The sequence below is a fragment of the Thalassophryne amazonica genome, chromosome 15 (genome assembly GCF_902500255.1).
Source record: "Thalassophryne amazonica chromosome 15, fThaAma1.1, whole genome shotgun sequence".
In the NCBI taxonomy this organism is placed as follows: Eukaryota; Metazoa; Chordata; class Actinopteri; order Batrachoidiformes; family Batrachoididae; genus Thalassophryne; species Thalassophryne amazonica.
This window is the reverse complement of record NC_047117.1, coordinates 13,122,051-13,149,688: the sequence shown is the minus strand read 5'-3', so window position 1 is coordinate 13,149,688 and position 27,638 is coordinate 13,122,051. Positions and strand designations below refer to the sequence as shown.

General features: G+C 41.2%; 1 protein-coding gene across 1 annotated transcript in view; it reads right to left on the bottom strand.

Moving 5' to 3' along the window:
* The window catches only part of LOC117526206 (noelin-2-like), a 101,683-nt gene that overhangs the window by 10,565 nt on the left and 63,480 nt on the right, over nt 1-27,638 (bottom strand). Inside the window, 3 exon segments of the mRNA XM_034188254.1 lie at nt 6,510-6,619; nt 21,094-21,270; nt 21,273-21,312. Coding sequence (XP_034044145.1) covers nt 6,510-6,619; nt 21,094-21,270; nt 21,273-21,312 — 327 coding nt within the window.

The following is a 27,638-nucleotide window of genomic DNA, read 5'->3' as shown; positions in this document are numbered from 1 at the left end:
TGACAAAGCTCAGTTTCATTTTGTACAGGGGTCAAAAGTTAAAGTTGCTCCAATTTTGGTAAAAAGTGATGCAAATTATTGGTTGAGCTAATAGGATTAATAAATGGAATAGTTTTGACAGTGTTGAATGCTTGGTCTCCAAAGTAAAGGTCAAACAAGGTCTACGTCTATTGGATTCTGACATGTGACACGTTACCCCGTAACGTGATAAGTAAGGATGATACATGGTCCAAACTATTCCTTTTCAAAACCGTGTTAACACAACTAGTAATTTGCATCACTTTTTACCAAAATTGGAGCAACTTTAACTTTTGACCCCTGTACAAACCGACACTGACCTTTGTCACCATTCTTGCTGTTTTTACCCCATAACTCCATAGAATTCAGTTACAGATTGTCCAAACCATACCTTTTTGGAATCTTTATGATCAGGCAAATAATGTGGCATAGGTTTCAATATGATTGGAGCATCTTTTAATTTTGACTCCTGTGTAATTGTTCAATTGACCTCTACCTGGACACTAACTGAAAATTCAAGTGGCCAATCAGTTTTTTCAAAAGAGGATTGTCTGAGGACTGTTTCTGCTAAATTTGGTGCTTTCATCACCATATGCAGGATTCCGCTCTAAATATTCTCTTATCTGCTGCAGTATTAGTTTAACAAGTTTTAATGAATAAAATTCTGTATAATTGTGGGCGTGGTTGCTTTGATTGACCGCGGTTTTGTCCATTGACTGCGCCCCACCGTAATAAATGGAGCCACTTGTCTGTTTGGGGTATTTTATTACAAACACCTGGAATAATACGGCTTGTTGTGCGGTGAAACGCCCTAACAGATCATCTAAGAAGTCCCTGTTGCAACATTCACGCTGAGTGAAACTCTTGTCTTATTTAATATTGTATGCTGAAGGTGTTAGCGCTTTTAGCAGCTGACAATAGGTCCGCTTAATGCACGATTACTGAGTAAATATGCAGCGGATAACTTTTACTGTCCACACCAAAGTAAACTGTTATGAGAACCACAGTGAAGTCCCCAAAAATATGAATAAATAAACACCCAAACCAAGGTTTGTGTGTTAGCTTGTCCTTGTTAGCTTGTTCTAGCTTGGTGTTTTCCATCACAAATGGAGTCACCCACGCTCCGCCCCTTTATGCATTAATGCATTCATCGTGAGTCAGTGTGGGCGGAACTCTTAACATAAGAGAAACTTAAGAGAAACACAAACAGTATCTCTTCCAGAAGTTCAACATACATGCACTGTTGCATCGTGAAATGTTGCATTATGGATAATGACAAAGCACCTAAAGCAGGACTGTTCCTTTTTTGCTTAGTCAGTCTGGCGCTACACCCTCCTGCCAGTTGGTGGCAGTAATGCACTGACAGGTTTGCTAACCACCAAAAAGAACACAGTGCAGTACTGTCATGCTAACATAGCTTTGATACCTTCTGCAGCAAAGTTATGTTTGCGAGGTTATACATTGATAATGATGAAAATGTTTGGAGTTGTGGATAACTGAAGTGAATTATGTTAACATTTGTTAACGTTACTTCAAATGATATTTTTGCAACGCTGTGATGTTGGATGTAGGCGCTACAACCAGCTACTTCAAAGCTAAGTGCGTTTGAACACTTAGCCGACTTTTATTCTACAGATTTAAATTGAACAGCACGGTCCCGACCAAATTTCTTCAGTCAGACAATCCAAACCAAACAACAAAAATGGCAAAAAGCAAAAAGAAAGACTTGATCACAAATAAAGTGAAATTTAGCCAAATTTTGAACATTGTCTGGAAAAAAAAAAACAATTCATATACAGAGAGCTGGATTCTATTCCCTGGAAAATTATATAGGTTTGGGAAAAATGAACAACAACAAAAACCATGTCCAGAAACTTTTCATCACTGGTTTATCACTGGTGTCACTGGCAAGTATGATTAATAAATAAATAAAAAATTATAATTCCAATTACTTTCCTTTGAAGATATCAGACTGGAATTGGGAGTGCCCTTGCATGGCTGACTTCATACTTGACCAGTCGTTCTCACTGTGTTTTGTACAGTAACACTACCTCTAACAGTGACATCCCATGGGCACGTATTGCAGCGCTTTAGGCTTACCTTTCACTGCTATGCTGATGATACTCAGTCATACATGCCGATAATTGCTGGTCATCTCATTCACATAAAATCCTTAGAAGATTGTCTTGCATCAGTGAGAAGATGGATGTCTAGAAACGTCCTACTTTTAAACTCTGATAAGACTGAAATAATGGTTCTTGGTCCAGGAAGACATCGGCATCAATTTGATCCTTCGTTGTCCTTTGACCTCCACATTATAAATATTATGAGGACTGCCTTCTTCCACCTGAAAATTATAGTGAAAATTCGTCCTATCTTGTCTATGGCTGATGCTGAGACCCTGATCCATGCGTTTATTTCTTCTAGATTGGACTACTGCAATGTTCTATTTTCTGGTTTACCGCAGTCCAGCATTAGGGCTCGCCAATTGATTCAAAATGCTGCTGCCAGACGTTTGACATGAAGCAGAAAGTTCGACCATATTACACCCATTTTGGCATCCCTTCACAGCTTCTTGTCCCAGTGAGATCAGATTTTAAGGTTCTGCTACTAACCTATAAAATTGTTCATGGACTGGCACCTCCCTACCTAGCTGACCTAATTAAACCTTACGTACCGGCCCGGGCTTTACATTCTCAGGGTGCAGTACTACTTTGTGTCCCTAAGGTGAATAAGAAGTCTGCGGGTCACAGAGCTTTCTCTTATCGTGCCCCTGTTCTGTGGAATGATCTCCCTGCATCAATAAAACAGTCAGATTCTGTGGAGACTTTCAAGTACAGACTTAAGGTGCATTTATTTTCCCTTTCTTATGGCTAGCATACTGGCATAGTATAGTTCTACGCTTTTTACTCTTTTAATTTTATTAGAAAACGGAGCGTGCCGCGGCCTCAACTTTACCTAAATTCTGGGTCTTTTAGTGAAGCTTAGGGCTAGTGGCCGGTGATAACCTTAGTATTTCCTGTTTTTCTTGTTGTTTAATGGTGACAAATTATACTGTATTTCTTGTCTTGTCTGATGCCTGATTCTGTTTTTTTCTCTCTCTTTAAGGTGCAGCTCCATCCAGAGATGTGTGTGGTATTTGTGCTGGAGACTCTCCTGTCCTGTGCACCAACAGCATTTCCTGTATATTTGTTTTGTGAATTGTTCTGTAATTTATGTTTGTAGCATGGCCCAAGCAGAGGGTTGCCTTTGAGTCTGGTCTGCTTGAGGTTTCTTCCTCAGAGGGAGTTTTTCCTTACCACTGCTGCTCTGGGGGTTAGTAAGGTTAGACCTTACTTGTGCGAAGCGCCTTGAGGCAACTCTGTTGTGATTTGGCACTATATAAATGAAAATAAATTGAAATTGAAAATTGAAATTGAAACTGGAATTATTTTTCCTTCATGCACATGTTGAATGAAAGACAACCAAACAGATTAGGAAGAGTTGTGCTTATAATGCAAATGGACAGAGGAGCATCAGCATTAAAACATCTTTCTTATCAATTCTAAATACCTCCAAACAAATGATAAAGAGCCTGATTTACTAAGATCCCACATAACGAGTGATAAATTATGCTGGCTTCCCAAACTTGGGGTGGAGAACGTTTTGTGGGTGATTTACTGAGAAAAATACACACGACAGCAGGTGGTAATGTGATGCTGACAGCAGTGTGTACTTCAGGATTGTACATGTGCTCATGATCGTAATTGCAAAATGAAATTCAGTGAGCCGCTTGCAGCTGTGCGTAACAACACAAACCTGCACATTTTAACTGTAAATGTAATTTATTGGATATTTATTGAATCCATAATGCAATGCCAAAATACCCTCAGGAATATGAGCGTTGTCTTCCTTATAATTTGCGGTTATTTAATTGGTATCCCAGTGCAAAGTATATACATTATATATATTCTTATTGTTTTTACCCCATAACTTCATAGAATTCAGTCATAGATTGTCCAAACTATACCTTTTTGGAATCTTTATATTCAGACAAATAATGTGGTATAGTTTTCAATATGATTGGAGCATTTTAAAACTTTGATATCTGTGTAATTCTTCAGTTGACCCCTACTTGGCAGCCTAGTGAAAATTCAAGTGGCCAGTCATTTTTTTCAAATAATGTCTAAGGAGTATTTGTGTCGAATTTGGTGCTTGCATCACCATTTGCAGTATTGTTTCAGGTATCTGTTGCACTACTGCACCTTCTGCTTCCTCCCTTTGCCCATTCCTTCACTTTCTCTGCTTCTCTGCTTTTGATTAACCTCCTCCTTCTCTCCCCTGCTCTGCACTTCTTTCTCTTCTCCAACACTCTGTCCTTCTCTTATTCCAACATCTCATATCCTTGATCTTTCTCACACTATCAGCAGATACATCTTGATACACCGGGGGATCTTCACACCTCGGCAGCTGCTCTCGAAGACAGCGACAGGTGTGTGCATGCATGAGTAAACACAATACACACACAAAAACACACTCGTAGGCTAATGACGAATTCATAAATGCCAAACCAGGACCCTGTGCAGACACTGTAGTCATGGATACCAAAGCATATGTGAGAATTACTTGAGTGCTTTGGAGCCGTAGCACAGTGCAGACACACATATATGAGCCGCTGGCGCTTTGGAGAGTGATATGATTTTGGATGTCTTTATTTTATTTAGGTTGCCTTTGGAGTCAAAAATCAGATAAAAGCAATACTAGAACTGTTGTCCACGCAGAAAACCTGTTCATAATACAGAATAAGCTCGATGTAGTAGTGTAGTGGTGCGCTGATTTGAGGTTTGAAGGACATGTGCATCATTCTGAAGAGCAGCAAGGCTGAGCAGTTCACAACATTTGAAATTACTGCTGCTGTACATGTACAAGGAATTTATCAGGCAACTTTTTCCTCCAAACTGCTATACCTCAATTTCACCACCCCAAGCTCCTTATTCGCTAGCTGCATAGTTTCGATTTTCATATAAAATTATTCCCAACATGCAAATCCAGTTCCATCCTGCATTACATCACCATCAATTGAAAAACAGTCCTTTAACTGTGATTCTTTTACATTCTGACATACCGAAAAGCATAAATGGGTCATCTGTATCAAAGGTTATAACAGGAAGGGAAATTTTTCAATTGGATAAAACCACAAACTTGGAGTCATCCAGTAAATTATGCCTAAAAACTGCTTTCTAACATCAGAGGTGATCAACACCAATGCATTTACAGTTGTGTTAAGGGAAAATGTAGACTTGAATCAAACAGAAACTTGGAGGTCATTGAGTAAATTTTTAAAACCCCTGTTGTCTGCATATGTTAGTATGCGTCATAGAGTTACAATACACAATTTTTAGAATTCCAGGGGTTTTTTTTTGTTTCTTTTTTAAGGGTTGGGTAGGATGATATGGTGCAAAATAAATAAATAAATAAAACGATCAATATTTTTTTATCCACACTGAGCAACAGCAATATTTATCATGATATATAATTGAAGAATGGTGCCAATTTAAATGTATCCTAATAATCATAATTATAATGGCATTATACAATGAAACCTGAACAAAATAGAGAGTTCATTTGTTAAACTTTTGTCATTTATTGTATTTTATTTTGGGAAGGACTTTGTATAAAAGGTTAGAAAGTGCTGCACAAATAAATAATTTTGCCGTTGTTATTGCTGAGGCAGCAAGGCATGTGTAGGGCTTTTATTGTGAAAAGGCAGGACAGAAGGTCTGTTTCTCCCTGTGTGTCATTTGAAGGCGACTTTAGGGTGGAAACGTTTCCCCAGTCTGTTCACACAAAGGAGCCGACGTGTCTTTATCGCTCTATAAGCACAAATAGAACCTTTGTTTGTTTCCTCACCTTTAGAGGATGTCACTAATTCACTTTCACAGTTTCAGTCTCTCTCTCTCTAGTATATATAATATATATATATATTATATATATATAGAGAGAGAGAGAGATGAGAGAGAGAGAGAGAGATGGTGTTACTATAATATTGTTCCAGCCATCCTGTTAAGGATTTTGGCTACCCTAAAGAAATGTCCTATTTTTGGCACAAACATAGACACAGATACATTAATGGCAAGACAGCTGTAACCTTTGACACCATAACCATGCCATTAATTAAACTGACAGCTGGGAAGAGGGAGGAAATAACTGGAATTCTGCTCTAAAGCCACTTCTCATTGCTAGAGAGATGCTCTAATAGGGAACAGGCAAGGGTCATATGGTGATATAAATCACACCTGGCAAGTGAGCGACAGTCGCCTTGACAACTATTTTAATATATGCACTACCTCAAGCAGACACCGTATGGATGTGAGTTTGGGTGAAAGTGTGCCGAGTGCACATGGGACTCAGAAAGAGGCGGGGGGGTGGGGGGGGGGAATTCATTCAGAAAGAGACTAACCTGAGAGATCAAATTTACAACACACGCACACCACAACACCACATGCACTTACCCTACTGTCAGAGCTGGGAATCATGGCATCAGTCATCCAGGAGCCAAAGCGGGACCCCGAGGCTCTCCCGGTTGACTGGGCCTGCTGACTGCTGTCAGGCGACCCACAACCTGAAAAACTAATGAATGCACTGTGTCAAGTCATGATGATAAAATAAACCACACTATCTAACAGGGCATAGCCATGAAGGGGGGTGGGGCTGGGGGGGGGGGGGTAATAACACTTAATGCTATCATCATAATGTTTCAAGTGTTTCAAAACACTGGATATTTTTCTGAAGCAACTGGTGCATGAAGTCTTGACTGACTCACTATCTGAAAGTATTATTTTATTTTATTTCAGTGCTGAAAATATTGAATTATTTCATATTTTGGTTCCATTGAGATCTCTTATGCAAGGGAGACCTGGACAGTTCTGAAGTTTCCAATCACTGAACCTGTACGTCTTTAAATGTGGGAAGAAACCGGAGCACCCGGAGAAGAAACCCACACAACACGGAGAGAACATGCGAACTCAACACAGAAAGTCCACAGGTGGGAATCGAACCCGTAACCTTCTTGCTGTGAGGCAACAGTGCTAACCACTAATCCACCGTGCTGCCTACGAAACAAAACCTCCACTGTCCACAATTGCCACTGGAGTGTTTCAAAACTGTACTTTTTAACAGTTTCATTTAGTGCCTTTCAGCTTCTCAGCACTGTCATGTTCCCCGTCTGTGTGTGTCCTTGTCTTCTGGTTCCCCTTGAGAACTGTTCCTGGTGTGTTATTATTTGAAGTTCCCTGTGGGTTTTCATGTCAGTGTTCCTTGTACGGTCTTTGGTGTCTATTTAAATAATCTGCAGTTTAGTTCTTGAGTTATTGCAGTCTGGTTTTAGTCTGTTTCTTTCCTGTGTTTATTTTAACATGCTTGTGTTTCTGTATTTATTTATTATTCATGTCAAACATGTTCTGTCATTAGCAAAGTTTTACTATATTTTGTTAATATTTACTACATCTTCACATCCTGCTTAAAACCCAAAAAGTCAGAAGAATTGTGAGGCCCTGCTTTCACAGTTTGTATTTGTACTGAAAATCAAGATCACATAGATAGATAGATAAATACATATATTTTATTATTACTTCTATTTTGTCATTTGATTTTTAAATAGCACCACAATGGAAAATGATGTTGTTTTCACCTTTCTTGGTGTCATCCATGTATTTTTAATGTATTTACAGTTATGTTCTTACATTGAACTTACTAAATAAAATTACACACACGCACACCTACACATACACAGATGCCACTTCACTTTTAATATATAGGTGATTTACTGCCCCCTGCTGGAATGGCATGTGGCGGGCCACAATGGAAAAAAGCGTTTATGCTTTTTTGTGTTACCCAGTATATTTATTGTACCCATGTTTATTAATAAATTTTAGACTATTATTTTTCCACATGTTTACATTTTATACGAATGAATAAATCAGCCATGTGACTCCAGAATGTAATTACTCAATGTCCCATTGTTCACATGTTGTAGTTAATATCTGTAGTCTCTCCAAAATTTTAGTCCCTATCAAAGTTCTGCTTTTGCAACATTCATCTTTGACCCAAAATAACATAAGCATAGCAAACCTCAAAAGTCAGCTTCCCCAGTTTGTCCGTGATCAAAAGTATACACACGTGCACGTACATATACATGTAGACAGGCCACTTCGCTTTTAATATATTGTGGTGAGCTGCGTAGAAGAATGAAAACCGAGCCAGAGCTTTTTGTCTTTTCTGCATTCTGCCCCAAGCAGGTGTTTATAGTTTCACACACTCACAAACAACTGACTAAACCAAATGAACTATAAAAACACAATAAATCAGTAACACTAACAAGACTGTTAAACTAACAAGAACCACAATAACAACATTTAAAACCCCAAATCAAATCAAATCAAATCAATTTTATTTATATAGCGCCAAATCACAACAAACAGTTGCCCCAAGGCGCTTTATATTGTAAGGCAAAGCCATACAATAGTAAGCCCCTTCGGCTGCTCCCTTGTTTTCACTCGGGGTCGCCACAGCAAATCCAAGGTGGATCTGCATGTTGAATTGGCACAAGTTTTATGCCGGATGCCCTTCCTGACGCAACTCCACATTACATGGAGAAATGTGGCAAGGCAAAGCCATACAATAATTACGGAAAAACCCCAACGGTCAAAACGCCCCCTGTGAGCAAGCACTTAGCGACAGTGGGAAGGAAAACTCCCTTTTAACAGGAAGAAACCTCCAGCAGAACCAGGCTCAGGGAGGGGCAGTCTTCTGCTGGGACTGGTTGGGACTGAGGGGAGAGAATCAGGAACAAGACATGCGCTGTGGAGGGGCAGCAGAGATCAATCACTAATGATTAAATGCAGAGTGGTGCTACCGAGCAAAAAGAGAAAGGAAAACACTCAGTGCATCATGGGAACCCCCAGCAGTCTAAGTCTATAGCAGCATAACTAAGGGATGGTCAGGGTCACCTGATCCAGCCCTAACTATAAGCTTTAGCAAAAGGAAACTTTAAGCCTAATCTAAAGGTAGAGAGGGTGTCTGTCTCCCTGATCGAATTGGGAGCTGGTTCCAGAGGAGAGGAGCCTGAAAGCTGAAGGCTCTGCCCTCCCCATTATACTCTTACAAACCCTAGGAACTACAAGTAAGCCTGCAGTCTGAGAGCGAAGCGCTCTATGGGGTGATATGGTACTATGAGGTCCCTAAGATAAGATGGGACCTGATTATTCAAAACCTTATAAGTAGAAGAAGAATTTTAAATCTATTCTAGAATTACAGGAAGCTAATGAGAGAGGCCATATGGGTGAGACTATGCTCTCTCCTTCTAGTCCCTGTCAGTACTCTAGCTGCAGCATTTTGAATTAACTGAAGGCTTTTCAGGGAACTTTTAGGACAACCTGATAATAATGAATTACAGTAGTCCAGCCTAGAGGAAATAAATGCACGAATAAGTTTTTCAGCATCACTCTGAGACAAGACCTTTCTAATTTTAGAGATATTGCGCAAATGCAAAAAAGCAGTCCTACATATTTGTGATTTATGATCATTTGTAACCTTCACTAATGCTGTTTCTGTACTATGATGAATTCTAAACCCTGACTGAAACTCTTCAAATAGACCATTCCTCTGCAGATGATCAGTTAGCTGTTTTACAACTACCCTTTCAAGAATTTTTGAGAGAAAAGGAAGGTTGGAGATTGGCCTATAATTAGCTAAGATAGCTGGGTCAAGTGATGGCTTTTTAAGTAATGGTTTAATTACTGCCACCTTAAAAGCCTGTGGTACATAGCCAACTAATAAAGATAGATTGATCATATTTAAGATCGAAGCATTAATTAATGGTAGGGCTTCCTTGAGCAGCCTGGTAGGAATGGGGTCTAATAGACATGTTAATGGTTTGGAGGAAGTAACTAATGAAAATAACTCAGACAGAACAATCAGAGAGAAAGAGTCTAACCAAATACCGGCATCACTGAAAGCAGCCAAAGAGAACGATATGTCTTTGGGATGGTTATGAGTAATTTTTTCTCTAATAGTTAAAATTTTATTAGCAAAGAAAGTCATGAAGACATTACTAGTTAAAGTTAAAGGAATACTCGGCTCAATAGAGCTCTGACTCTGTCAGCCTGGCTACAGTGCTGAAAAGAAACCTGGGGTTGTTCTTATTTTCTTCAATTAGTGATGAGTAGTAAGATGTCCTAGCTTTACGGAGGGCTTTTTTTTATAGAGCAACAGACTCTTTTTCCAGGCTAAGTGAAGATCTTCTAAATTAGTGAGATGCCATTTCCTCTCCAACTTATGGGTTATCTGCTTTAAGCTGCGAGTTTGTGAGTTATACCACGGAGTCAGGCACTTCTGATTTAAGACTCTCTTTTTCAGAGGAGCTACAGCATCCAAAGTTGTCCTCAATGAGGATATAAAACTATTGATGAGATAATCTATCTCACTCACAGAGTTTAGGTAGCTACTCTGCCCTGTGTTGGTATATGGCATTGGAGAACATAAAGACGGAATCATATCCTTAAACCTAGTTACAGCGCTTTCTGAAAGACTTCTACTGTAATGAAACTTATTCCCCACTGCTGGGTAGTCCATCAGAGTAAATGTAAATGTTATTAAGAAATGATCAGACAGAAGGGGGTTTTCAGGGAATACTGTTAAGTCTTCAATTTCCATACCATAAGTCAGAACAAGATCTAAGGTATGATTAAAGTAGTGGGTGGACTCATTTACATTTTGAGCAAAGCCAATTGAGTCTAATAATAGATTAAATGCAGTGCTGAGGCTGTCATTCTCAGCATCTGTGTGGATGTTAAAATCGTCCACTATAATTATCTTATCTGAGCTAAGCACTAAGTCAGACAAAAGGTCAGAAAATTCACAGAGAAACTCACAGTAACGACCAGGTGGACGATAGATAACAAATAAAACTGGTTTTTGGGACTTCCACTTTGGATGGACAAGACTAAGAGTCAAGCTTTCAAATGAATTAAAGCTCTGTCTGGGTTTTTGATTAATTAATAAGCTGGAGTGAAAGATTGCTGCTAATCCTCCGCCTCGGCCCGTGCTACGAGCATTCTGGCAGTTAGTGTGACTCGGGGGTGTTGACTCATTTAAACTAACATATTCATCCTGCTGTAACCAGGTTTCTGTAAGGCAGAATAAATCAATATGTTGATCAATTATTATATCATTTACTAACAGGGACTTAGAAGAGAGAGACCTAATGTTTAATAGACCACATTTAACTGTTTTAGTCTGTGGTGCAGTTGAAGGTGCTATATTATTTTTTCTTTTTGAATTTTTATGCTTAAATAGATTTTTGCTGGTTATTGGTGGTCTGGGAGCAGGCACTGTCTCTACAGGGATGGGGTAATGAGGGGATGGCAGGGGGAGAGAAGCTGCAGAGAGGTGTGTAAGACTACAACTCTGCTTCCTGGTCCCAAACCCTGGATAGTCACGGTTTGGAGGATTTAAGAAAATTGGCCAGATTTCTAGAAATGAGAGCTGCTCCATCCAAAGTGGGATGGATGCCGTCTCTCCTAACAAGACCAGGTTTTCCCCAGAAGCTTTGCCAATTATCTATGAAGCCCAGCTCATTTTTTGGACACCACTCAGACAGCCAGCAATTCAAGGAGAACATGCAGCTAAACATGTCACTCCTGGTCCGATTGGGGAGGGGCCCAGAGAAAACTACAGAGTCCGACATTGTTTTTGCAAAGTTACACACCGATTCAATATTAATTTTAGTGACCTCCGATTGGCGTAACTAGGTGTCATTACTGCCGACGTGAATTACAATCTTACCAAATTTACACTTAGCCAGTTTCAAATTTCCTTCAATGTCGCCTGCTCTGGCCCCCGGAAGACAATTGACTATGGTTGCTGGTGTCGCTAACTTCACATTTCTCAAAACAGAGTCGCCAATAACCAGAATTTGTTCCTCGACGGCTGTGTCGCCGAGTGGGGAAAAACGGTTAGAGATGTGAACAGGTTGGGTGTGTACACGGGGCTTCTGTTTAGGACTACGCTTCCTCCTCACAGTCACCCAGCCGGCCTGCTTTCCCAGCTGCTCGGGATCTGCTGGAGGGGAACTAACGACGGCTAAGCTACCTTGGTCCGCACCGACTACAGGGGCCTGGCTAGCTGTAGGATTTTCCAAGGTGTGGAGCCGAGTCTCCAATTCGCCCAGCCTGGCCTCCAAAGCTACGAATAAGCTACACTTATTACAAGTACCATTACTGCTAAAGGAGGCAGAGGAATAACTAAACATTTCACACCCAGAGCAGAAAAGTGTGGGAGAGACAGGAGAAGCCGCCATGCTAAACCGGCTAAGAGCTAGTAGCTGCGCTAAGCTAGCGGATTCCTAAAAACAAAGTGAATAATGTGTAAATAATTTAGAGGTGATTCAGCAGAGGGAGTGCTTTAGTTAAGGCACGTGAAGATTACACTGTGAAACAAATCATTTTCTAGTTAACTAGATCAATCTAACTGCGCAGATTAAACAGCTAACAGATACAGAAAAACACCGCTGTGCTCCGGAACAGGAAGTGATACAATACCGCAGTGAGAGCCAACCACCAGTAGAGGCGGACCAAACACCCCAACTCCCATGGTGCATTGCAGCACAATGTCCATTGCCGATATCGCTAATTTCTCCAAAAATAATTCAACTTTCCGTTTTCACAGCATTCCTTGACCCAAAATACATAAGCACACCAAACAGCAAATGTCAGCTCTCCTCAGTATCTCCATAATCAAAGCCATACACACACACACACACACACGCGTGCATGCATGCACACATAGGCCACTTGGCTATTATAATACAGATGTGCAAAATAATAACTAAAAACAAAGTGAAGCAACTGACAGATTTTTTGAACACGAAAGTGAAAATGGTTATGTCCATTTTCACTCTGTATTCTGAATATTTATAATCTCATTTCCAAGTCATGTCAGAATGTTTCCAGCTGTGAATGAAGTTTTAAATTTTGATGAAGGCTTCCTTTTGAAACACGAGGAGATTGTGAACTAAGCCTTAACAGAATGTTTCAGCTATCACAAATGGCAAAGGGTTTCATTTTGTTTTTCATTAAAGATACACCACAATCTCCCAAGACTGAATCTCTGGACATTCAAAAGGTAGCCATGGAAACATAATTTGCAGAGTTGCTGGTCATCATAGACTTAATGAAGATTCTGTGATTTCACAGCTGGAAAAATATTAAGAATCCTTCAATCTTCTTAAATCTCTTCTGCAGTTTAATACACATTGGAATCCTTCTGTTGAGTCATGTTATACAAAACCCATTTTTAATCTATCTTTTTAAAGGAGCATTTACAGGTAAATAAACTCTGTGTGTATACTACACACATATATTTGCCAAGATAATGTCAGCATTTGTCTCAAAAACAACTAAGATATGACTCTTTTTGGTGCCTGTCACTTTAAATGAAAAGGAGCAGCTTGATGCTACATCTGCTTTCAGAAATGCCCTGTTTTTCTACTTCCGTGACATATGTCATTTCTCCTGCTTGCTTTGTGAGACACGCCCCCCGGGTCTGTCTGTGCTATAAGCAACACAGCCTCCAAATCTGATGAAGAGAAGCTCCATTTCTCCTGAGGAAGAGTGGGCGTGGCAACCAGCAGCTCCTCACCATTTAAAGTAACGCAACAGAAAATTTGGGATTATTTTATGATGGACCGTTTTAATCTGTTTTTAAAGACACCCGGTAACAAAAATGAAGTTTCTGAAAAGATACATGATAGGAGCCCTTTAAATAGAGAGGTGTGTGTTATTTTCAGATTATCATGATAACTAGAGGCAGCACTGACATCTTCATTTTCGGTGGTAAACGATAAAAATAACTTTGGACAACAACAAAAAATTCATAATACAGCAACCAGGGACACTTGTTGAGAATTGCATTGCAAATAAACCTCAAGGTTTACATTTATAGCAGTTTTTAATTTATGTGCTGTCTGTAATGCGCATTTGTGGAACGTCCAGCAGGTGCTAGTGTTTAGCATGTTTTCTTACCGATATGGCCTCCGGAACAATGTTTAGTTGCAAAGGTTTCAAAAGGTTGTGAAATAGTGTTTAGAGTTTGGCATCATTAGTTTACCACCAATAAAGTCTATCCATTCTTTAATTCTACTTTTACTTTCCCATTCTGTTTTACATTTTGGAGCATATTTGGGGTGACAGACTCTGGAAAAATGTTATAAAAAAATGTAATTTACAGTACAGAAAATATTCGTACCATTACATCCAGCCACATTGTTTTATTCCAATTTTACTGTGCTGTTCTCTTGTAGATTCTGTACTATTTTGGGGGTTGCAGATTCTGGAACAGTGCTCCAAATCACGGATGTTGCAAAGGTTTCAAATTTTTTTTTTTTTTTTTTTTGAAAGAGCACATCCATTTATCATCACTAATTTGAGGTAAACAAAAACATCCCCAGCCAAACGTGTTGTGTGTTGGGGGGGTTTGGCTGGACATTTTGGTGTTCTTTTCTTTTCTTTGCTCTCCAGGTGGTATGCAAACTGATTTATTGTCTGTGGAGAAGGTGCTGGCAGAAGAGTCCTTCACCCTCATCAACGTGATGTGCAGCACCTGTGGATGGTGCTCACGTGCAACCTTAAAGACTTTCAGCTGAAGCAGATAATGAGATGGCGTTCTGCATTTAAGCCATGTGTGATTCAAGCAGAATTGCCGGGAACTCGACCTTGTGACGTTCGTTTGTGAGACGCTGAGGACCGCGCCTGGGTTTGACACATCGTGCCTGTGAAGGAGGACAGGTGAGGGACACATGCTGTCAGCACACATCAGAGGTGATTGATTGTCTGAATAAGTGTTAACAGTAATTTGGTATTTTGTTATGCAGTATATGTGAATATTGATGAGAATTGTGCAGCTCGCTTCTCACGGCCGTGGCGTACGGACTGATGATCCTCCACCTGTTGTGAGAAGCTGCTCATTTATATAAAGCTTAAATTCAGACCTGAATGTGTTGCTGATAGTGTGTGCCTTTGAAGGATATTAGTTGTAGCTGCTGACTTACCTCACCTTTTCTATCCTTTGCAGAGTTGGTTTGTCGTGTCCACCTCGGGGGTTGTTTGGCGGTGAACGTGGGTCCAGAAGCATCGGGTTTCGATCCTTTAGGGCGCTGGAGAGCGCGCCGTCCTTCACTCCGCCAGACTGACGCATTTTACGTTTGTACACTTTGTATTGCACAGAAGGGGGAAAATAAAATTGTTTTGTTATTGGAACCGCTTTCTGGTTGTTTTGGCGCTGGGTTCCGTCAGACGCAGGTCCACTCCTCAACCCGCGTCGACACATAACAGTAGTTCCCGGCCATTCTAAAATGGACCCAGCGGCAGAGGCGGTTCCATTTGCCGAAAGAGTTCAAGAACACTTGGAGAAAATATGGGAGCAATTACAGCATCTCGCAAACCAAATTAAACAAACAGATGCCCGCGTTACGGAGCTTGCAGCGCAAGCCGTTCCGCTTCCTGCTGCTCCAGCTGCGGCACCATCGATACCGGTGCAGATAACTCCGTCACCCAGAGATTCGGCTTCCGAACTGATTATTTGTCGTCCGGAGCCTTATGCGGGAAACGTTGAAGCCTGTACTCCATTTTTGATGCAATGTTCTCTGGTTTTTGCTCATACCATTGCCCAACGGTTGCTGAATCTCAGGCAGGGGAGGCGGAGTGCGGCGGATTATTCTGTGGATTTCCGAATTTTTTCTGCTTAGTCCGGTTGGAATGCCTCGCATTAAGCGGAGTGTTTGTGGATGGTTAAATGATCCATTAAAAGCGAGCTAGTAGTCCGTGACGAACCAAATGATTTAGATGAGCTAATATCTTTGGTGATTCGTCTAGATGATCGGATAAAGGAGCGTGGACGCGGAGAGAGGGCAGCCTTCGAACAGGTTTTTTTTTGTCTCGGGCTTTCCCCGACACAGGTCTGGGCTGCCTCTCTTCGCCCCACTGAGACTCCTCCGACGGGACCTCTGGCGGATGAGTCCATGCAGCTCGAAGAGCTGAAGTCGCTATATTGCCCCGTCATATAAGCGTCAAGAAAAATAGTGGTGACGTATCTCCAGGTGTTTGGGACAGGCAAATAATACACACACAAAAAAAAAAAAATTGTTTGGGGATTCAGAGGCGTTCTGGTGGAGTGAATGACAGGCAGTCTCGAAGCCTGTCTGGACTCAGTTGATCGTGGTTTTTATTATTTGTATTTAGGTATTTTCTGTTTGGGTCTGGGGTCGTTTTGTTGTTTTTTATTTCCCTATTCCCTGACCCAACCCATCACTCACCCCAAGACCGTCGTTCTGGGGGGTTGTTGTATTTTTCTTGGTGCATTTATGTTTGTATTGTGTTTGTGGGGCTGTGTTGGGCTTTTGCATTTGGGAGTTTTTCTTTTCTTCCCGGGCGTTGGAGTGGGACGGTCCTGTTGGGAAGGTGCGTAGCACGGACCCACAACAGGGGGCGCAAAAGACTTCACGGACAATGAATAAGCCCAAAAGTAAAATTTAATGTTGTGACAACACACAACTAAACACACAAAAATTGTAAAGTCAATTAACACCAGGTGACGTGTGGGCAGGCTCGAAGATAGAAGACCCCCGACAAGAGAGAAGCCGCGTCCCACACGGCTTCCACCACCAACGGTCTGAAGAACACCAGAGCCGCCAAGTCCCGAGTCCCCAGGTGGCCTCTGTCTTCGGCTGTCGACCCTGGTACTGCTGGCAGAAAGCAAAGACAAGATGAGTGAGTGTGAGTCCGCACACTCAGTAATCCACAGTCTGCACACAGTTAGGAGGGAGCACCTCCACCTCCAATCACACACTCGTGCAGCTCCTGTTTAATCCACTTATCTGGTTTGGGGTGTGAGGCGAAGCCGTCGCTGTCACACCAAACGCCAATTCCCACAGATAAGGAAAGCACCAGGAAAATGGCTGCAACAGAAGTTCAGATTATTACTCAACGTATGAGTTAAGTGTAGGAGAGAAAATTACCTCTTGGTAGTCGATTTCTCGGCGGGGAGGTGGAGTTGCAGTCCGGCTTAAGTAGTGGTGTAGATGAGTGACAGCTGGTGCGATGAGTGACAGCTGTCACTTCTTCTGGGTCTGGCGCCCTCTCGTGCTTGGAGCCCGCACTCCAAGCAGGGCGCCCTCTGGTGGTGGTGGACCAGCAGTACCTCCTCTTCAGCGGCCCACATAACAGGTCCCCTGGGGAGGTTTTGGGTGGGTTTTGTGTTTTTCTTGTATGTTAGGTTGTACTTGGGACTCTTTTGGGGTTTTTGTTGATGCCAGCCGGCCTTCCAGCTGCGGTGCCCTGTCCTGCTGTCTGTGGTGGACCTTGGGAGTGTTACGCTGTCTGCTTCTTGACGAGGACCCCGGAGGGAGGTGCTGTTCTCGGACCTGGTCTGTTCGGTCGCCGGGAGGCTTCCCGTTAAAGGGGGGGTACTGTTGTGTGTTGGGGGGTTTGGCTGGACATTTTGGTGTTCTTTTCTTTTCTTTGCTCTCCAGGTGGTATGCAAACTGATTTATTGTCTGTGGAGAAGGTGCTGGCAGAAGAGTCCTTCACCCTCATCAACGTGATGTGCAGCACCTGTGGATGGTGCTCACGTGCAACCTTAAAGACTTTCAGCTGAAGCAGATAATGAGATGGCGTTCTGCATTTAAGCCATGTGTGATTCAAGCAGAATTGCCGGGAACTCGACCTTGTGACGTTCGTTTGTGAGATGCTGAGGACCGCGCCTGGGTTTGACACATCATGCCTGTGAAGGAGGACGGGTGAGGGACACATGCTGTCAGCTCACATCAGAGGTGATTGATTGTCTGAATAAGTGTTAACAGTAATTTGATATTTTGTTATGCAGTATATGTGAATATTGATGAGAATTGTGCAGCTCGTTTCTCACGGCCGTTTCATGCGGACTGATGATCCTCCACCTGTTGTGAGAAGCTGCTCATTTATATAAAGCTTAAATTCAGACCTGAATGTGTTGCTGATAGTGTGTGCCTTTGAAGGATATTAGTTGTAGCTGCTGACTTACCTCACCTTTTCTATCCTTCGCAGAGTCGGTTTGTCGTGTCCACCTGGGGGGTGTTTGGCGGTGAACGTGGGTCCAGAAGCGCCGGGTTTCGATCCTTTAGGGCGCTGGAGAGTGCGCCGTCCTTCACTCTGCCAGACTGACGCATTTTACGTTTGTACACTTTGTATTGCACAGAAGGGGGAAAATAATATTGTTTTGTTATTGGAACCGCTTTCTGGTTGTTTTGGCGCTGGGTTCCGTCAGACGCAGGTCCGCTCCTCAACCCGCGTCGACACATAACAAAACGTTCTATCCATTTTTTAAAATTTAAATGGACTGCATTTATATAGCGCTTTTCCATCTGCATCGGATGTTCAAAGTGCTTTACAATTATGCCTCACATTCACCCCAATGTCAAGGTGCTGCTATACAAGGCATTCACTACAAACCGGGAGCAATAGGGTATTGAAGACCTTGCCCAAGGGCCCTTAGTGATTTTCCAGTCAGGCGGGGATTTGAACCGAGGATCTTCTGGTCTCAAGCCCAACACCTTAACCACTAGAACAACACCTCCCCCTAATTTGAGGTAAACAAAAACATCCCCTAGCCAAACGTTCTATCCATTTTTAAAATTTCAGTTTTACTGTTATGTGCAGACGCGAGTTGAGGAGCGCGACCAGCGTCTGACTGAACCCAGCGCTAAAATAACCAGAAAGCGGTTCCAAAAACAAAACATTTATTTCCCTTCTGTGCAATAACTGTGTACAAATTAAATGTGCGGTTTGTCTGGCAAGGTGAAGGACGGCGCGCTCTCCAGCGCCCAAATGGATCGAAGCCCGACGCTTCTGGACCCAGACTCACCGCCGAACACCCCCCAGGTGGATACGACAAACTGACTCTGAAGGATGGAAAAGGTGAGGTAAGTCAACAGCTACAACAAATATCCTTCAAAGGCACACACTATCAGCAACACATTCAGGTCTGAATTTAAGCTTTATGTAAATGAGCAGCTTCTCACAACAGGTGGAGGATCATTATTCCGTACGCCACGGCAGTGAGAAGCAAACTGCACAATTCTCATCAATGTTCAAATATACTGCGTAACAAAATACGAAATTACTGTTAACACTTATTCAGACAATCTTCACCTCTGATGTGTGCTGACAGCATGTGTCCCTCACCCATCCTCCTTCACAGGCACGATGTGTCAAACCCAGGCGCGGTCCTCAGCGTCTCACAAACGAACGTCACAAGGTCGAGTTCCTGGCAATTCTGCTCGAATCACTCATGGCTTAAATGCAGAACGCCATCTCATTATTTGCTTCAGCTGAAAGTCTTTAAGTTTGCACGTGAGCATCATCCACAGGTGCTGCAAGTCATTAGGCCTGCACGTGAACATCCTCCACAAGTGCAGCCAATAATGCTGATGAGGGTGAAGGACTCTTTGAAGGACCAGTTTGCATACCACCTGGAGAGCAAAGAAAAGAAAACAACACCAAAATGTCCAGCCAAACCCCCCAACACACAACATTTACTTTCCCTTTTTTTGGTATATTTCATTATAGCTTATGAATTATATTTATTACATATAATACATATTACTGTATTATATGAATTGTTTATTCTTATTTTAGCATGTCCCACATATGCACATTCTATCAATTCTTTAACTCTAGTTTTACTTTGCTGTTCTGCTGTACATTTTGTACAGTATTTTCCCATATCAGGTGTCATGTTCTCCCTGCAGTTGCTTGCTGAAAGTGTTACCTGAAGGTCATGTGAAGGTGGGCTCCAAATCCAGCAGGTGAAAAACATGTCAATGGGTTGTTACATAGGTAATTTTTTTATTAATGTGGTGCATCAAAGTTAACTGCAGTCTAATAACTTCTTCTAAGTTATTTTAATGCGACAAGTTACAAGATGACAGCATTTTTTATATTTGACTTATTACCTATACAACCTAGGTGGACAGTTTAAGTCACTCAGCCGCTCATCTACATTTTTGCTGAACAAGCCCGATGCCGTTATCGGCACGGGGAATAATGTGCAGCAGCTCAAGTCGTTTTACGCTTCTATGCATTATATTAAAGTGGAATACAGTGCATGAGTCATGTGTCGCCTCCACAGTGCTGCTCCTGTAGCTTCACACACATTTTAGCACAAATCAGTTCGTCTGTAAGAATCCCAGAGCTCCTTCTCCTCGACTTAACCCTAAACTGAGAGGGATGTCAGATTTTACACTTGAAAATCAGCTTCCTCATGACTGTGAGGATGACTCAGTGTGTGAAAAGAGTTGTATAATGTCATCTCTCTGGAGCACAGAGCAGCGTTATCTCAGTGTTTGAAAAGTACAAATCCTGAAGCCTGACGGCAGGTGGGGAGCAGCTTTACAAAATAAAAAACAAAACAAAACAGAGCCAGGTAGCTTTGGGAAAAGCATAGTTATTTTTTTTGCTTGAATTGTTGGACCAACTTAAAAAAGTGTTTCAATTCGTAACACTTCGTAAGTTTTTCCAAATTAAGTTAACAAGTTTGTTTTTGTTGTTTTTGGCACTAGTGTCATTTGCTGTAAATGAGAACAGCGCATATGTGGCCACATGCAGCTGCCTCCAAGAAAAAAAAAAGAAAAAAAAAAAGAATAAGTGCATCCACTTATTTCAAAGCTTTTCTTCTTTTTTCTTTTGTGCAGCCACACCGAGCCCTTTTTAGTTGAAAATCCCTGACCTTTTTGACCTTTTGTCTTAAAAAATAAATATCAAAATATGTAAGACATACAAAAACCTCTTTTACTTCAGAAATGAACCGTTTCTGTGATTCTCACGTTGTTTGCCACGCCCCTCTTTGAACGGAGGGGGACAAGGACCAAGTTAACAACCGAATACTTCGGGTCCGATCTGACACTCGGTGCAAAGTAGTGCACAATGCAGCGTAATGCCATTAACAGTTTCTGATTGACACCATTCTCATTTCCACTCCCAGCATGCATCGCTGTGTTGTACCAACCCAGTTTGTTCATGCAGCTGTGCAGCCTGGTCTCCAGCAGAAGAACCCTCTGCTGAAGCTCCTCGTAGTCGTACGCCCCCACCTCTTCCTGAATGGATGTCAAGATGATTGACAGGTTAAGCAGCTCCATTCGCAGGGTGGCCAACGTCTGCAAGTCGGTCCTGTACTGCTCCAAACGGACAGAAGGGGTCGTAGCTGAGACATCTGGCCCTTAAGCTCCTGTGGGGACAGAGAAGAAAGCAAAAAACTGGGGAGATGGTCCTCACTAATGTGGTTAAATTCAAAAGCACATCTGTTTGTCTCCAGGCAAGGTATAGGCTCTGAAAGGAGGCATTTTTACAAAGCGCAGCTAACTCCCTGTGGAGGACGTCTGGACCTCCATGTGAATCCAAAAGATACTGGAGGGACACTAAACGCCATCTGGCTTGGGAATCCTGCACAATCTCCCTGGATGAGATGGAGTGTGGGTCAAGGAAAAGCGTGCACATTTTGCTGCCAGTGCAGCTCAACGACACAGAAATCCTTAAAACATGCAGGAGTTTATTTTTTTGGGCCTCACATCCACAATAAGACTGCATTTCTCCAAATAGCAAATGCATTTCTATAGTTTTTCAGTTTCATTTGTCTTATACTCAGTGTGCTTCACACTGATACCTCACATTCACCTGTTCGCATGTCAGAATATGCTGTGCAAAGCACTCAACAGGGCAACAGGCATTCAGAATGTGGCTCAAAGGCACTGTGGTAGGAGCAATAAGGGTGGCACAAGTGGTGTTCTTTCACCTTCCTTCTTTCACCAATCAAAGATTGAACCTATAGCCTTTTGGTCACCAGGCCCCTTTCTAACTGCATAACAAAAAATAATATCTTGGAATGGGTCAATCAATGTTTTGTTTATTTAATTTCCAATTAAAAACAAAAGTGTAAAAGAGAGAGAGAGAGAGAGAAAAATCCAAATTGAGAAAAAATGTTTTAAGGTGTTTGACATGCTTCTATTAGGTAGAGTGATCCTGAACGTATTCACAGCACTTCCCTTTTTTCCTCAACATTTTACACACATACCCCATAATGACAATGTGGGAAAAAGTTGTATGAGATTTTTGCAAATTTGTTAAAAAAAAACAACAACTACTAAGAAATCACATGCCATGAAGGTCAAAATTGAACCTCAGGTGCATCCTGTTTCCACTGATCATCTAATGTTTCTACAGCTTAATTGGAGTCCACCTGGGGTAAATTCACTTGATTGGTCATGATTTGGAAAGACACAGAACTGTCTATATATAAGGTTGACAGTGCATGTCAGAGCACAACCCAAGCATGAAGTCAAAGGAATTGTCTGTAGACCCCTAAGACAGGAGTGTCTCCAGGCAGAAATCTGAGGAAAGGTATGGAAACATTTCTGTTGCTTTGAAGGTCCCAGTGAACACAGTGCCCTCCATCATCTGTAAATGGAAGAAGTTAAGATCCGCCAGGACTCTTCCTAGAGCTGGCCGCTAAACTGAGTGATCAGGGGAGAAGGGCCTTAGTCAGGAAGGTGACCAAGAACCCGATGGTCAAGCTGTCAGAGTTCCAGCATTCCTCTGTGGATAGAGGGGAACCTTCCAGAAGGACAACCATCTCTGCAGCAATCCACCAATCAGGCCAGTGGCCAGACGGAAGCCACTCTTTAGTAAAAGGCACATGGCAGCCCAACTGGAGTTTGCCAAAAGGCACCTGAAGGACTCTCAGACAATGAGAAACAAAATTCTCTATTCTGATGAGACAAAGATTGAACTCTTTGGTGTGAATGCCAGGCATCATGTTTGGAGGAAACCAGGCACCATCCCTACAGTGAGCATGGTGGTGCCTAAAGATAGGTGCACCAAGCTTGTGGCATCATATTCAAGAAGACTTGAGACTGCAATTGCTGCCAAACGTTCATCAACAGAGTATTGAGCAAAGGGTGTGAATAGTTACGTACATGTGATTTCTTTTATACATACATATATTATTTTTTTTTTTACTCTCTTTTGGAAGAAGGTTGTAACATAAAATGTGGAAAATGGTGAAGCACTGTGAATACTTTCCAGATGCAGTGTATTTCATGTTTGATTTATTTGGCAGGGACACTGAACATTAATAAACATTTCTGCACATGTACCAGACTTAGCCAAAGGCTATTTTTCATCTGCAGTCTTGAGTGTAAGAAAAAACAGCAAGATAAATCTGTAATATACAAACAAAAAATATCAAAGTATACATAAATGAGTGGTGATAATACAGCAGAGACAAATAAAATATGATGAAACTTGTATTTTAATTTTTTGTGTAATTTATACATTTATTTATTTATAATCTGCCTTCAGAGCCAGAACTATTTTGCGTGTATTAGAGCAAAAGATGGAAAGTATGTTTATCAAATTCATCCTTGTGCACCTCCATGCAGGAAATAAATAGCAGAAAACTCCTCTTAAACAGCCACTTGTGTTCACACAATATTAATATAACTCAAGATATTTCCTGATCATTTTAAAGTAGGCAGAAGGTGCAAATTATGTGGATTTATGCATTCTGTATATGACGCATTTTAAAGCGGCAATATAATGAGATTTCCAGTCATTACTTCACACTCCCCATATAATCTCCAATAAGGAATTTATCAATCAATCAGTCACACTGGATGCATGACAAGAACAGGGAATATTTTGCCGCTTTGATCATTCACATCCATTAATAAGGTGAAAAAACAGACCAGCCTTTAAGCCAAATGTTGCTGAATGAAATGAAGATTGTATTAACCAATTAGTAATAATAATAATAATAATACATTAAACAGTTGTGTCAGCAACATTTGGTCAGTGGACCTGTGTTGTTTGCACTCAGACTTCATGTGAATGCACCTCTGTACACCAGACACACTCCTTTTGGAATCTTTTCCTCACTTTGTCAGAATGCCTCTAAGTTGTGCCGGGCTACTGGCACAGGTCTGGTGCAAAGCCAGAGCGCTCACCCTAGTCGAACAAACTGGACTTTGAAGGTGTAACGTCCTTGGTGCTGTCCACACTATGGCACATCTCTAAGAGACAACTATGTCGGGGTATGCATTGCAGACAAACTGTGTAGCATGTCCTCCTATACGCATGGCTGCAACATGCGTATACTGCCACAGGCTGACACGTCCTCCTTCCTGTTTGACAAAAATCAGCACAGTTCAGCACCACAGACAACTCCCGGGGGAGTGAAGGCAAAAAGGACAACAGACTTATAAATTCAATGTTTCCACTGAATACATGAATATGTGTGCATCAGTGGCGTTTACAAAAAGTCGTGTATAGGGACTGCTGCACCCTCCCCCACCACCACCACCACCACCACCACAATTATAACAACCCGAACTTAAAACATACAGTTTCATCAAATAACTCAATGCTGCAGATGTTAAGTTTGAGGGACTGCAGAAATGTCCACTTGTTGCTTGTGAACTGAATGCTTATAAGCCGCATCCAGCGTCACTTCCAACCAGCTTCACACCTGCAGATCCTCTATGACCACGCCAGCCCATTTTGGATGGACTTTAACTGTGACCGTCTGAAGCAGGGTTGTGCAATAATCATGCTGCTTAATCAGCATCTTGATTCTACCGCAGCAGCCGGGTGGATGGATTATCTTGGCAAAGGTGAACTTTGGATTTTAAGGAATCTGTGAACAAATTTTAGAAAAATGAACCTTTATGTGGATAGTTTTAGATCTTTGACTTCAACTAATTAAAACTGGAACAAAACAAAAGTGTTTTTGTGGAATGTAGTTAGCAGAGGTTTTTTTTTTTTTAAGAAAATATGTTACTAAACGTTTTGTTGGGTAAAATGACAGTTAATTTTGAATAATAATACAACCATCTTATTTTGGGAGTCGACAGGGAAAGAAATCTTAATAATAGATTGTGAAATGGAGATGGTAACCATACTCTGTACTCCAGAAAATACCATGTTTTCTGGAGTACAAGTCATGGAATTTTTTCTAGTTAGAAGGTCCTATGACTTATACTCCATTGTGACTTATACCGAAAAATCACACTTTTTATAAATAACAAAAATTGTAATGTCTTTATATAGAACTGTCAAAGGAATCAAATCACCAAACAAAATAAAATGCAATAATAGAAGAATAAATGACAATTAAAAAAATACAATACGCAAAAATCTTAAATTAAAGAGCTGAAAATACAGAAATATACACCAGTGCAACTTCTGACTTTTTGCTCTTCAAGAGGCATTTTTTTAAACGGGTGCAACTTATATGCCAGTGCAACGTATCCTCTGAAAAATATGGTAGTTCCAAAGTGTAAGTTTTCATAAAAAAAATCTATAACAATAAAATAAATAAATAAACACACCATGGGAATCAGTGCATCAACATGGTGATTTTACGCTATAGAGTGCTATTTCTAAGTAATTTCACGTTTGGTTTTTTGGCAGGGACACTGAACATATATATGAACATTATAAAGAAAAAATAATATAGCACCTTCAACTGCACCACAGACTAAAACAGTTAAATGTGGTCTATTAAACATTAGGTCTCTCTCTTCTAAGTCCCTGTTAGTAAATGATAAATAATTGATCATATTGATTATTCTGCCTTACAGAAACCTGGTTACAGCAGGATGAATATGTTAGTTTAATGAGTCAACACCCCGAGTCACACTAACTGTCAAAATGCTCGAAGCACGGGTCGAGGGGGAGGATTAGCAGCAATCTTCCACTCCAGCTTATTAATTAATCAAAACCCAGACAGAGCTTTAATTCATTTGAAAGCTTGACTCTTAGTCTTGTCCATCCAAATTGGAAGTCTCAAAACCAGTTTTATTTGTTGTTATCTATCGTCCACCTGGTCGTTACTGTGAGTTTCTCTGTGAATTTTCTGACCTTTTGTCTGACTTAGTGCTTAGCTCAGATAAGATAATTATAGTGGGTGATTTTAACATCCACATAGATGCTGAGAATGACAGCCTCAACACTGCATTTAATCTATTATTAGACTCAGTTGGCTTCGCTCAAAATGTAAATGAGTCCACCCACCACCTTAGCCACACTTTAGATCTTGTTCTGACATATGGCATAGAAATTGAAGACTTAACAGTATTCCCTGAAAACCCCTTCTGTCTGATCATTTCTTAATAACATTTACATTTACTCTGATGGACTACCCAGCAGTGGGGAATAAGTTTCATTACAGTAGAAGTCTTTGTGAAAGCGCTGTAACTAGGTTTAAGGATATGATTCCTTCTTTGTTATGTTCTCCAATGCCATATACCAACACAGGGCAGAGTAGCTACCTAAACTCTGTGAGTGAGATAGATTATCTTGTCAATAGCTTTACATCCTCATTGAGCACAACTTTGGATGCTGTAGCTCCTCTGAAAAAGAGAGCCTTAAATCAGAAGTGCCTGACTCCGTGGTATAACTCACAAACTTGCAGCTTAAAGCAGATAACCCGTAAGCTGGAGAGGAAATGGCATCTCACTATTTTAGAAGATCCTCATTTAGCCTGGAAAAAGAGTCTTTTGCTCTATAAAAAAGCCATCCGCAATATGTAGGACTGCTTTTTGCATTTGCGCAGTACCTCTAAAATTAGAAAGGTCTTGTCTCAGAGTGATGCTGAAAAGCTAATTCATGCATTTATTTCCTCTAGGCTGGACTATTGTAATTCATTATTATCAGGTTGTCCTAAAAGTTCCCTGAAAAGCCTTCAGTTCATTCAAAATGCTGCAGCTAGAGTACTGACAGGGACTAGAAAGAGAGAGCATATCTCACCCATATTGGCCTCTCTTCGTTGGCTTCCTGTTAATTCTAGAATAGAATTTAAAATTCTTCTTCTTACTTATAAGGTTTTGAATAATCAGGTCCCATCTTATCTAAGGGACCTCATAGTACCATATCACCCCAATAGAGCACTTCGCTCTCAGACTGCAGGCTTACTTGTAGTTCCTAGGGTTTGTAAGAGTAGAATGGGAGGCAGAGCCTTCAGCTTTCAGGCTCCTCTCCTGTGGAACCAGCTCCCAATTCGGATCAGGGAGACAGACACCCTCTCTACTTTTAAGATTAGGCTTAAAACTTTCCTTTTTGCTAAAGCTTATAGTTAGGGCTGGATCAGGTGACCCTGAACCATCCCTTAGTTATAGAAGACTTAACAGTATTCCCTGAAAACTCCCTTCTGTCTGATCATTTCTTAATAACATTTACATTTACTCTGATGGACTACCCAGCAGTAGGGAATAAGTTTCATTACACTAGAAGTCTTTCAGAAAGCGCTGTAACTAGGTTTAAGGATATGATTCCTTCTTTATGTTCTCTAATGCCATATAACAACACAGTGCAGAGATGCTACCTAAACTCTGTAAGGGAGATAGAGTATCTCGTCAATAGTTTTAACATCCTCATTGAAGACAACTTTGGATGCTGTAGCTCCTCTGAAAAAGAGAGCTTTAAATCAGAAGTGTCTGACTCCATGGTATAACTCTCAAACTCGTAGCTTAAAGCAGATAACCCGTAAGTTGGAGAGGA